Here is a 13,404-nt window from a genome sequence, read left to right on the forward strand (position 1 = left end):
GGCTCAAGTAAACGGTCCCTCACTGAGCCCTCCTCCTTCACCGACTGCTGGATCATCCCCTCATGGACATGCATTGAGCTCCACTGTATACAGGACCAGGCCAGCCACACCCGGGCCCTCACCACTCGCACCTCCTCTGCACGCCTGTTCCCAACCTACAGAAAACCAAAGTGAGACCGACTCTCTGCTCGTAGCTCTTTCTATGAACCTGTCCGTGCCTCCGTTTCCTGATCTAAAAACTACCTTTCTCACAGGGTTAACAAAAGGCCTGTATGATGGAGTGATGCCTGCAACAGTGCCCGGGGCTCAGGAAGTACCTAGAAGGGCGTTGGCGAGAATCCACCAGTTCACCTGCCTCAGCCCTCCGGCAGGGTCCTGCTTCCTTACTAAGCCAACATTTACAAGACATTTTTTATGCCCTTTCCGTCTCTCTCAAAATCTACCACTAGCTTTTCTGTTTGTTTTTACCGAGAAGGAACTCAACCAACGTTTGCTCAGTGAATGTGCTGTGAAACCCTCAGACTGAGGATGGGGGGTGGGGTGACTAGAACTTCTGAGCTGGTGGAGGCTGGGGTCTTCAGGCACCCACGTGCTTGGAGGCTTGCCGGAGGGTCCTTGGAATGGAGGCTTCCTCTCTAATGCTTTTCCAACAGGCGGGGACCCAAGAGTGGGTAACTAAATCACTTCAGGGATTCACAACCAGAACAGCCTTTTAAGTGAAATGGACTAGAAGAGATCAGAGCTCATCCTTGGGAGAAGGTGACTTTCATTTCCTAAAACTTGTCTCAGCTCTGTGTGTGTGTGTGTGTGTGTGTGTGTGTGTGTGTACACACACCAGGCTTCCATATAAAATGCATTTTTTATTGTAGGTCCCAGTCAAAAAAGTTTGGAAAAACGCTGTTTTACTAACAGGCAGAAAGACATTATGGAAAGAGCCTTGGCTTTTGAGGAAGTCTAAGGCTCAAATCCTGACTCAGACACTTACTATCTGAGTGTCCTTGGGGAAGTTACTTGGCCTCTCTGACCTTCAGTTTCCTCATCTGAAAATTGGGGGTAAAGTAAGGTAATGTATGTTCGCTCAGCACCTGGCACAATCAAGGCAGGTGGGTTTTTTTTTTTTTTTTTTTTGCGTTATGTGGGCCTCTCACTGTTGTGGCCTCTCCCGTTGCGCAGCGCAGGCTCAGCGGCCATGGCTCACGGGCCCAGCCGCTCCGCGGCATGTGGGATCTTCCCGGACCGGGGCGCGAACCCGTGTCCCCTGCATCGGCAGGCGGACTCTCAACCATTGCGCCACCAGGGAAGCCCAAGGCAGGTGGTTTTAACCTTTTCCATTTTTTTTTTTTAAAGTCTCAGACCCAATTAGGAACCTGACGAAAGACCCTTAGCCCTGAAAAAAGAGGCTGTGCACAAAACATGACCCCACCCCCCAAACTCCTCCCTCCCCAAGAGCACTCACACAGTGGAGCTGCGATGACTCCTAGTGGACAGGCCCTGCTCGGCCCTCACCAGTCGCTGGTAGGAGATTCCTGCGGCCAAAAGAACAAACACAAAAGAACAGCTCACGGACTTACCTGTTCCTTCAGCAGCCATGGCCCTGCACCTCGCAGGAGCCTGGCCCTGCAGAATCTGGCTGGGAGTTCCCGGATGAGGGTCAGGACAAGGGGCAGATCAGGCCCATTGCCACCAGGGTCTTTAACTGTCTGATTCCCAGGCCCCACCTGCCCTGCAAAGCTTCACTCTTCAGAGACTACGGGGCAGGGCACCCTGGGAGGAGAACGAGGCCCCTGAAGCGGCCGGGTCTCCTGCTATCCATCTGGTCCTGGTTCCGTCCCCGCAGACCCTGTCCCGGGTGACCTCCTGCAGTGGGTGTGCCAGGCACCCCTCAGTTCAGCCTCAGCTCCGGCCAACCCCCAGCCTCCCCCTCGGCCTCCCGGCTCCGCTTCCTACATGCTCTTGGGGGGCCCTCAGGGGCCCGTGGTCCTGCCCGGCGCTGTCCCTCTCTAGGGCTGAGCCTCTGCACCAAAGACCCCCTCCCCGCCTTCCTCTCTGGCCTCATCCACCTCTCTGTCACCTCTGATTCAAACGTGCTGAGAAGAAACTAGCCAGAGCTTTCCCTTTTTCCCTGCAACTTGACTCAATTCTGTAGCTGGAGAAGTACGTATTCAGTTCTGTGTCAACTATGCTGAGGCTGTTACACAATGGCTTGCGCTCCTCACTGATGAGGCTGGGATTCAGGGGGGCAGGCAGCCTCCTTGTTAGAGTCTGGACATCGTCACAGGGGCCCTGCCGGGTGTGGACCGGGGTGTGAGCTGGGAGCAGAAAGGCTGCCCCTCGGAGGAGTGAAAGCCAAGACCGGGGTTAGAGACGGCTGTGAACAGAAGGGCCGTGTCTTTTGTTTAGTAAATGGCCGAACATTTCCAATTTACAGTATTCCAACTTAGGGCCTAATTGCTTTGCTTTGGGGGCCTTTCACTTGGTGTGTCTTCCAGGTAATTGTCACATGTTTAGATGTTAATGTTACGTCTATTTTGACAGGAAAGTCCCTGAAACAGGGATTACTATGAGGAATCAGGACGCCATCTGGTGGCCGCTCACAGACACGAGAGAGAAAAGTCCCCTCGTGGCCCCTTCAACGCCCAACAAAGTGCTGCAGGAGTGTCCCCCGCACCCCAGGTCTCCCTACCCCCCAAAACACACAGAGAGCAAAGTCTTCTCTTGACCCGTCACACTTTTCTTTTACCAGCTAATGGTTTTAACGGGTAACGCACGCCCTGCTGACCCGCTGCCGGCCCCGCCCCATTTCTGACCCTGTGAACGCCCCGCCCCCATTTCTGACCCTGTAAACGCCCCGCCCCCATTTCTGACCCCTGTAAACTTAGAGCAGGCCGGGGCCACACTCCCGGGGGTGCTGTTGACCACTTTCTCCTTGAAACCTGCTCTTCCCTTTAGTCTCCATGACGAGGAACATCCTCTAACATCCTCTATCTCTCCACCTGCGTATCTTAGGATGCTTTAATGGTGTCATCTGGGGATTATGGCATCATTAGCGCTGGGAGCTGCTGTTTGCTTGACTTTGTTGTATTAGTGGGGGACCCAGAGGGCGTTGTTTCCAGAGCTGGTTGGCCGGTGCTGAACAGCCCGGATTCCAGCAGCATCAGCTGAAACTCTCTACCCCTCTCCCAGAGACACCCATCAAATTCCCCGCTCCTTGGATTTTTTTTTTTTTTGTGGTATGTGGGCCTCTCTGTTGTGGCCTCTCCCGTTGCGGAGCACAGGCTCCGGACGCGCAGGCTCAGCGGCCACGGCTCACGGGCCCAGCCGCTCCGCGGCACGTGGGATCCTCCCGGACCGGGGCACGAACCCGCGTCCCCTGCATCGGCAGGCGGACTCTCAACCACTGCGCCACCAGGAAAGCCCCCTTGGCTTCTCTTGATAACGGACCTCCACTTATTGGGGAGCCTCAGGGCACTGGGCGCCTCTCCCCCTTTGACCTTCACTCCTCCTGCCCTGGGCATCTCGGCAGACGGGAACACTTTTCTGGGACTGGCTTTCTTAGACCAAGGCTGGCCCAAGGGCTGAACAAAAAACCCACCTAGGCAGTTCCGTGTCAGGTCCTAATATGTAGGAAATGGAAAGGGTCCCCTCATACGGGCGAGGGATGGGTCCCGGCAGTTGGGAGCCGATGGTGGGCAGCCACGGTGAAGGTCAAACGCCTTGCCCAGGCACGTGAGCCCCTTCGTAACCGAGCTTCGTTTATCCTCCTGAGCTTCTCCTCTTTTTAATTTTTAAAATTGTTTTATTTATTTTATTTTTGATGGAAGTATAGTTGATTTACAATGTTGTGTTAGTTTCAGTTGTACATAACTTCGTGTTGTGTACAGCAAAGTCATTCAATTATATATGTATATATATATATATATTCTTTTTCAGATTCTTTTCCATTATAGGTTATTACAAGATATTGACTATGGTTCCCTGTGCTATACAGTAGGTCCTTGTTGTTTATCCATTTTATACATAGTAGTGTGCATCTGTTAATCCCAAACTCCTAATTTATCCCTCCCCCCACTTTCCCTTTTTTAAAGTGGTGACTAGAAATGGCCATTCTGCTCAGGACAGCTGACTAGGAAGACAGAGGATGCGTGACAATCACCCTGGTGCCACGGAGCAGGAACTGGTACCACATTAACGACACTCTCACAGAACGTCCACGCTGAGGGCATGACACGGTGCCGGGGCATCCGTGCGGCGGGCAACAAGAACGTTGTCCGGGTTTGCTGGCTGTCTTCCCCTGAGAAGGCGAGCGCCACGATTCCACAGAGTCCTCAGGGCTGGCACGAGACAGGAGAGGCCCCGCCTTAGCTGCATGTCAGTCCCAGCAGGAGACGATGCTGTGTTCCTGTCCCGACCCACATCGGACCCTGACTTAAACCCGCCCAACAGCTGGCTTCCTCTTATGCTTTCCTCCCTTCTGGGGTCCCCTGGGCAGCAGTATCCTGACCTTCATCTCTGCGACGGGCCTGGGTTCTAGAGAGTCTGTGGGAATCGGGGACTCAGGCCGTGAGGCCTCAGCAGGCCCTGGGCAGGAAGGTGAGGCCCGGCCTCAGGTGTGAATAAACCCCGGGCGGGGAGGATGTGGAGGGTGGGAAGGGGTGTGGCCTGAGCCAGGTCAGGAAGGCGAGAGGAAAACACAGGGGAAGGAAACCACTGGGCAGAACTACACGCATGCAGGGGGGCATTTGGTTCTTGGCATAAATAGGCCAACGTAAAAAAAAAAAAAAAACACATGCTGCAGTGACCCCCCCCCCCCAAACAGCCCGTGGGATGGACGAGGCCTCAGCCTGGCACAGTCTCCAGGCCTGGGGGTGGGGGAGGCGAGGCCTGCCGCCCCAGCCCTCTCAGCACCCTGCTGATAGTCACCCAGCAGGATCAGTCCAGGTCTTCCAGCTCCTCTTACTAGGAAGTCACACGTGGTAGACTTCTGGGCATCTACCCAACACCCACCCCCTCTTGACCAACCGGACACGGGGCAATGTGCCCGGCTGATAACTCACGTTTCTCAACCTCCCTTGCAGAAGGAGTTGGGTGGTGCCTCTGGAAGACCCCTCTTTGCAACCCCCCCTCACTTCTTCCTTTCTGTTAACTGGAATGGGGGCATGACGGCCAGAGCTCCAGCAGCCATCTTAGACCATGAAGTGACTTGAGGACAATGTTTCCTGCTAAGGATGGTGGAGCAGAAAGATGGGAGGAGGCCGGTCCAGAATGTTCGTGGGACCACTGTGTCAACCCTGGACTGCCTTCTTCCAGATTTTTTTTAATGTAAGAGAAAAACAAACCCTCATGAGTTTAAGCCACTGTTATTGTGGGCTGTTATAGGCAGCTGGCTAACTCCTAACCAACCACAGCCTGTGATTTCTGGAAGAGGTGTCCTCCACTCTTTTCCTCAAACCTCCCTGTGATACTGCGATACGATAAGAAAAATATATGTGGTCTTCATCCCAGTTCCTCAGACAGAGCTCCTAAAGCTTGTTTTCCTGAGGAAGGTGAGTGATGACGAGTGAGAGGAGTGTCTTTTGTTATTCACCACGAGTCCCCTTAAACCAGACCTGAGTTTATGCCAATGAGGTAGCACTTGGTGGGCCCCGAGGTAGCTTCTAGATGGGGGCTGGGTGCCTGAAGGAGCCAACCGCGTGATTGCCTTCCCCTCCTCCCTCCAGGAGGAGCTGGAGGCTGAGTTAACCACCAATGGCCAAGAGTTAATTGATCATGCCTCCATAATAGAACCTCCATAAAAACCTCAAGCTATGGGGTTGGGAGGGCTTCTGGGTAGGTGAGTGCATCCATGTGCCATGAGGGTCATGCACCCCAACACCACAGGGACAGAAGCCCCTACACTCGTGACCCTTCCGGACCTCGCCCTATGTACTTCTTCATCTGGCTATCCATCTGTATCTTTTATCATATCCTTTATAACAAATCAGTCAGTGGAAGTAAAGTGTTTTCCTGAGCTCTGTGAGCCATTCTAGCAAATTAAAGAACCTGAGGAGGAGGTCATGGGAATCCCCAATTTATAGCTGGACAGTCAGAAGTAAGAGACTTGGCATCTGAAATGGGGGTGGTCTGTGGCACTGAGCCCTCAGCCTGTACGGTCTGCCAGACTCCAGGTAGTTTGGGTCGGAACTGAACTGAATTGCTGGATACCCAGCTGGGGCCTGGAGAGCCGTTTGGTGGGTGGGGGAACCCCACGCATCTGGTGTCAGAGTGTTCGTTCTGTAACGACGGCACAGAGGCCCACCTACAGCCAATGACGTTTGACGTTCTTTCAAGGGGTGTAAACCTTTCATTCCATAATCACAGATAAAAAGTATAAAATGGAAATTCTTTGATCAATCATGTCCCAGAGAAACATACTGCCACTGAAGAACATTCAGAATTCACCTGCCACCAGCTAAGAGACAAAACTGACTAATCCAGGCTTGTTCCTGCTTTGAAAGGAGGTCAAAGGGTGGGCACCTGCTCAGTGAAAGGAAAAAGGGCAGGAGAAGTTGCCCAAGGGGGGAGAGTGCTCACCAGCTGGGACCACCCAGGGCCTTTCATCACACACAGTCCCCTGCCTATGCCTCTTGGTAGAAACACAGCTTCACGTGAACATGAGAATGTGGTGTTTGGAGTCAAAGAATATGGTTTCTGGAATCAAATGGACATGAGTTCAAGTGGTAGAACTCTTGTTAGCTATGTGACTATGGGCCAGCTAAACTGTCTGGCCTTCAGTTTCATCGCCTGAAAGATGGGAATAATAGTAACTCCCCAGGGGGATGTTCTGAGGATAGATGACACTGACCCTTAGCAGTGCTGAATGCACTGTCAGCCCTCAGTGAAGGCAACCAACGCCATCACTGCCATCAACATCCTCATCATCATCAACATCCTCATCATCATTAGCATCAGCATCATCCTCCTCATCTTCATCCTCATCATCATCATCACCAGCAGCAGCATCAACCTCATCATCATCAGCATCATCATCCTCATCTCCATCCTCATCCTCATCATCCTCATCAACATCATCATCAACATCCCCATCATCATTATCATCAGCATCAGCATCCTCATCCTCATCAACATCCTCATCGTCATCAACACCGTCATCCTCATCTTCATCAACATCATCCTCAACATCCTCATCCTCATCACATCCTCATCCTCATCCTCCTCATCATATCCTCCTCCTCAGCATCGACATCATCCTCATCACACCCTCCTCCTCAGCATCAACGTCACCATCACCAACAACTGCAGCCCTATTTTTTAAACTTGAAATGTAGTTGGTTTACAATGTGGTGTTAGTTTCAGGTGTACAGCAAAGTGATTTGGATTCTTTTCCATTATAGGTTATTATAAGATACTGAATATAGTTCCATGTGCTACACAGTAGATCCTTGTTGTTTATTTAATAGATAGTAGTTTGTATCTGCTAACTCCAAACTCCTAATTTATCCCTCCCCACCCCCCTCCCCTTTGGTAACCATAAGTTTGTTTTCTATGTCTGTGGGTCCGTTTCTGTTTTGTAAATAAGTTCATTTGTATCCTTTTTTTAGATTCCACATTAAGTGATATCATGTGATATTGGTGTTTGTCTGACTTCACTTAGTATGACAATCTCTAGGTGCACTCATGTTGCTGCAAATGGCATTATTTCATTCTTTTTTATAGCTGAGTAATATTCCAGTGTGTGTGTGTATGTGTGTGTGTGTGTGTGTGTGTGTGTGTGTGTGTGTGTATCACATTTTCCTTAGCCATTCATCTGTTGATGGACACTTGGGTTGCTTCCGTGTCTTGGCTACTGTAAATAGAGCTACTATGAACGCAGTCCTACTTTGGCCAAGGAGGCTCAGAGAGCTTATGTAACCTGTCCAAGGTCATCAGCTAGTAAGTGACAAAGCACAGGTCTTTGTTATCCGAAAGCCCGTGTTCCTTCTCTCACATTTGACTTTATAGCTAAAGCAAGAACCATCAAACTTTCCTGGGTCTCGGTTGTCTCACGCACAAGATGGGAGGAATGTTGCTTTTCCCTCTTACTCCACAGGGCTGTGGTCTGGGTGAGATAGAATCATGGAGGTTTGGGTGCTTTGAAAACTGCAGAGAGACTCACACATACGATGCTCACTGTCTCCCCTCAGGATGACAGACCAGTTCTCTGCAGACAAGTATTATGGTCTGCACAGCTGTGTGGGCATAGAGTAAATACTCAACAAACATACGGGCTGAACCCAAGAGGGGTGTGGTGGGCAGGACCCGGAAGCACTGACGTGAGGTTTCCTGCCACCCCCAGATGGAGGCAGTAGGCGACCCTACTTGGGGTGGAGTCAGGAAGAAGGGGGAGGCCCTCAGGCTTGATAACCTGCCCGCTTCCTCTGCCACCCAGCCACATCAAAGTGGGATAAACTGTTTCCCTCATCTCCATGGCAACTGACTCCCCAAGGCTCCATGGGTGGAGGGCCCAGCTCCCCAGGTCCCTTGTCATCTTCTCCCTGTGACCGTGCCAAAATCCATCTATGAAGCGAATACCACCCCAAACCCTACTGTCCCCGGCAATGGGAAATCACTATAGGCCAGCATTCATCCTCACAAACGGCTGAGAGGGAGACAATCATATACGCCCATTGTTACAGATGAGGAAACTGAGGTTCCTATGACGGTAAATGTCTTGCCAGAGGCCCCACAGCCCCAGGATTTGACACGGCGATGGGCTAGTACAAAGTGCTGGTAACCACCAAGTGATTCTGCCTCAGCCTCTCCCCAAGAGCTCGTCGCGGGGCCTCCATCCCCGCCCCTCTCCCTTTCTCCTATTGCCTCTCTCAGCTGGGGTTACTGGAGATGGAGCTACTCAGCAACAAGGCAAAACGATTACCACGTGCCTTTACAAAACTCACACCAAAGCACTTCCTAACTAGCCCACTTAAGGGTTATGTAAAAGGAGCTAATTTGGTTTAATTTACTACTTGCTATTCATGAGGGCTCAGGTTCTGTGAAGTTAGAGGTTCACTTGTGGATGTGAGATGAGTAATTTTTGCTCACTATAAAGGATAACTTCAAAGGATTTTTTTCCCCTGTATGATGTTTTATTCCCCCATATGATGTTAACTAATTTTGTATCTAATTCTGCCATCTTTTTGTGGCTTACATGAGAAATTTATTTCAGTTTCTCATACCCTCCTTTAAACCAGCCCTCCCACCTTGCTGGTCCCCTCAGTAACGAACTGAATGCGTTTTGACACAGGCTCGCTATACATTTGTACGAGTGCTAGGTTTTTTTTTTTAACTGTTTGAAAATGACTCTCTGACACAAGAAAGAGCTAATGGTTTCCTATTTCGGTTCTGCTTTCCCTGGAAGAGGAGGCGTTCCTGGCATGAACAGCCTGGCCTGAGCGTCCCCCTCCAGGCATTTGCTTCGGTCCCCAGCATACCTGAGCCCTCACATGGTCCCAGGGGCAAGGTCCAGGGGAAGACCCTCAGCAGTGAACGACTAGGGTGCCAGGAGTCCTCCCTGCTCTGAGTCCAAGGACCCTCACTCCATTTCCATCTCCAGTTGCTGCTCTGCCTGGCTCATGTCCCCCAAGCCTAGAACCCCACGTCCCCGAGTCCGGGCCTCCCCACAGCCCGCATCCGCCCCTTGGCCCCACATCTGCTCGCTGGGGGCTGCTCGGAGCTGAGTTCCTGCTTAGCTGCCCACAAAAACATCTCAAGGCATAGCGTGCATCCAGCTGAGGGGAGACAGCTGGTTCCACTTGAAACTGGGAAGCGGTCCCCCTGCACGCAGGTGACAGACAGCCCTCCCCCAGGACAACCTCTCCTTTACCCATTTCAAAGTAAACTCATTTAGATCTTTGGTAGAGACTGAAGGTCCTGCCAAGGCATTTGCATTTTAAATCCTTTCTGTCTCATTATAGAAAGGAAGAAAAGCTTTGCGTTCTTGTTAAAGGAATTCTGGTCACCAGCAAGAAGCCCAGAAGTGATCTAGATCTGTTTGTTTGGGGGGGTGGGTAGCGGGGAGCAAGGGAATGAAAGAGATTAAATTGGTTTGTTCATTTAGGGTGCCTGGGAAAGCTAGGTTGCCTGACTTGTCTATTCACCATGTGTCTCAGCACCTTTCCTAGTCCAACCCCTTCTCCTGAAGGCCTTCCTGATTTCTTAATGCTTCCACCCAAGTCTCTACCAGGAGGTAAGGTCCATGTAATGGGTAGACTTTGGCTACCCTAGCCTATGCCTGTTCAGCTCTTAGAGCCTATAACAACGGACAGCTGACTGGCTGGGGGAAGACAGATCAGCTGATTGGTTAGGCAAACAGATCAGCTGATTGGTTGGGCAGACAAATCAGATGATCAGTTGGGGAAGGAAGTCATAAACCTCTCCAAAGGAATTTTCATATAAAGCTTCAGTCCTGTGCTTTCTAGGGTCCCTGAATCATTAGGGAATAAGATTTGGTACTTCTGTCCTGTGTGTATTTAATGCACATGATGAGACTTAGACACTCCCAATACTAAACAGGGTCTGGTGCATACACAGATTTAAAAGAAAAAAAAAAACGGGATTACAACATACTTAGTATGGTGGGGGGTGGGGGGCTGCCTTTTTTTTTTTTTTTTTGCGGTACGCGGGCCTCTCACTGTTGTGGCCTCTCCCGTTGCGGAGCACAGGCTCCGGACGCGCAGGCTCAGCGGCCGTGGCTCACGGGCCCAGCCGCTCCGCGGCATGTGGGATCTTCCCGGACGGGGGCACGAACCCGTGTCGCCTGCACTGGCAGGCGGACTCCCAACCACTGCGCCATCAGGGAAACCCCGGTCCTGCTTTTTTACTCAACACGTTACTCAACATCTTTTCATCTCAGTAACCTTATTTCTATGATCTCATTTTTTTTTTTTTTTTTAACATCTTTATTGGAGTATAATTGCTTTACAATGGTATGTTAGTTTCAGCTTCACAACAAAATGAATCAGTTATATATATACATATATTCCCATATCTCTTCCCGCTTGCGTCTCCCTCCCTCCCACCCTCCCTATCCCACCCCTCCAGGCGGTCGCAAAGCACCGAGCTGATCTCCCTGTGCTATGCGGCTGCTTCCCACTAGCTATCTACCTTACGTTTGGTAGTGTATACATGTCCATGCCTCTTTATCACTTTGTCACCGTTTACCCTTCCCCCTCCCCATAGCCTCAAGTCCATTCTCTAGTAAGTCTGTGTCTTTATTCCTGTTTCACCCCTAGGTTTTTCATGACATTTTTTTTTTTAATTCCATATATATGTGTTACCATACGGTATTTGTCTCTCTCTTTCTGACTTACTTCACTCTGTATGACAGACTCTAGGTCTATCCACCTCATTACAAATAGCTCAATTTCGTCTCTTTTTATGGCTGAGTAATATTCCATTGTATATATGTGCCACATCTTCTTTATCCATTCATCCGATGATGGACACTTAGGTTGTTTCCATCTCTGGGCTATTGTAAAGAGAGCTGCAATGAACATTTTGGTACATGACTCTTTTTGAATTATGGTTTTCTCAGGGTATATGCCCAGTAGTGGGATTGCTGGGTCATATGGTAGTTCTATTTGTAGCTTTTTAAGGAACCTCCATACTGTTCTCCACAGTGGCTGTATCAATTTACATTCCCACCAACAGTGTAAGAGGGTTCCCTTTTCTCCACACCCTCTCCAGCATTTACTGTTTCTAGATTTTTTGATGATGGCCATTCTGACTGGTGTGAGATGATATCTCATTGTAGTTTTGATTTGCATTTCTCTAATGATTAGTGATGTTGAGCATTCTTTCATGTGTTTGTTGGCAGTCTGTATATCTTCTTTGGAGAAATGTCTATTTAGGTCTTCTGCCCATTTTTGGATTGGGTTGTTTGTTTTTCTGTTATTAAGCTGCATGAGCTGCTTATAAATTTTGGAGATTAATCCTTTGTCCGTTGCTTCATTTGCAAATATTTTCTCCCATTCTGAGGGTTGTCTTTTGGTCTTCTTTATGGTTTCCTTTGCTGCGCAAAAGCTTTTAAGTTTCATTAGGTCCCATTTGTTTACTTTTGTTTTTATTTCCATTTCTCTAGGAGGTGGGTCAAAAAGGACCTTGCTGTGATTTATGTCATAGAGTGTTCTGCCTATGTTTTCCTCTAAGAGTTTGATAGTTTCTGGCCTTACATTTAGGTCTTTAATCCATTTTGAGCTTATTTTTGTGTATGGTGTTAGGGAGTGATCTAATCTCATACTTTTACATGTAGCTGTCCAGTTTTCCCAGCACCACTTATTGAATAGGCTGTCCTTTCTCCACTGTACATTTCTGCCTCCTTTGTCAAAGATAAGGTGACCATATGTGCATGGGTTTATCTCTGGGCTTTCTATCCTGTTCCATTGATCTATCTTTCTGTTTTTGTGCCAGTACCATACCGTCTTGATAACTGTAGCTTTGTAGTATAGTCTGAAGTCAGGGAGCCTGATTCCTCCAGTTCCTTCTTTCGTTCTCAAGATTGCTTTGGCTATTCGGGGTCTTTTGTGTTTCCATACAAATTGCAAAATTTTTTGTTCTAGTTCTGTGAGAAATGCCAGTGGTAGTTTGATAGGGATTGCATTGAATCTATAGATTGCTTTGGGTAGTAGAGTCATTTTCACAATGTTGATTCTTCCAATCCAAGAACATGGTATATCTCTCCATCTATTTGTATCATCTTTAATTTCTTTCATCAGTGTCTTATAATTTTCTGCATACAGATCTTTTGTCTCCTTAGGTAGGTTTATTCCTAGATATTTTATTCTTTTTGTTGCAATGGTAAATGGGAGTGTTTTCTTGATTTCACTTTCAGATTTTTCATCATTAGTATATAGGAATGCCAGAGATTTCTGTGCATTAATTTTGTATCCTGCCACTTTACCAAATTCATTGATTATCTCTAGTAGTTTTCTGGTAGCATCTTTAGGGTTCTCTATGTATAGGATCATGTCATCTGCAAACAGTGACAGCTTTACTTCTTCTTTTCCGATTTGGATTCCTTTTATTTCCGTTTCTTCTCTGATTGCTGTGGCTAAAACTTCCAAAACTATGTTGAATAAGAGTGGTGAGAGTGGGCAACCTTGTCTTGTTCCTGATCTTAGTGGAAATGCTTTCAGTTTTTCACCATTGAGGATGATGTTTGCTGTGGGCTTGTCATATATGGCCTTTATTATGTTGAGGAAAGTTCCCTCTATGCCTACTTTCTGCAGGGTTTTTATCATAAATGGGTGTTGAATTTTGTCAAAAGCTTTCTCTGCATCTATTGAGATGATCATATGGTTTTTCTCCTTCAGTTTGTTAATATGGTTTATCACATTGATAGATTTGCGTATATTGAAGAATCCTTGCATT

General features: G+C 48.8%; 1 protein-coding gene across 4 annotated transcripts in view; it reads right to left on the reverse strand.

Annotated features, from left to right (window-relative positions):
• The window catches only part of PIK3R5 (phosphoinositide-3-kinase regulatory subunit 5), a 77,484-nt gene that overhangs the window by 10,936 nt on the left and 53,144 nt on the right, over positions 1 to 13,404 (reverse strand). For all 4 annotated transcript variants that reach the window (XR_007473341.1, XM_033422864.2, XM_004266851.4 and 1 more), the window contains exon 6: positions 1,457 to 1,526. Coding sequence is in view for 3 of the 4 variants with exons in the window: in XM_033422864.2 (XP_033278755.1) it covers positions 1,457 to 1,526 (70 nt within the window). In the remaining variant the exon portion in view is untranslated. The remainder of the gene's footprint in view (positions 1 to 1,456; positions 1,527 to 13,404) is intronic.

Source organism: Orcinus orca, chromosome 19 (genome assembly GCF_937001465.1).
Source record: "Orcinus orca chromosome 19, mOrcOrc1.1, whole genome shotgun sequence".
Taxonomy (NCBI): Eukaryota; Metazoa; Chordata; class Mammalia; order Artiodactyla; family Delphinidae; genus Orcinus; species Orcinus orca.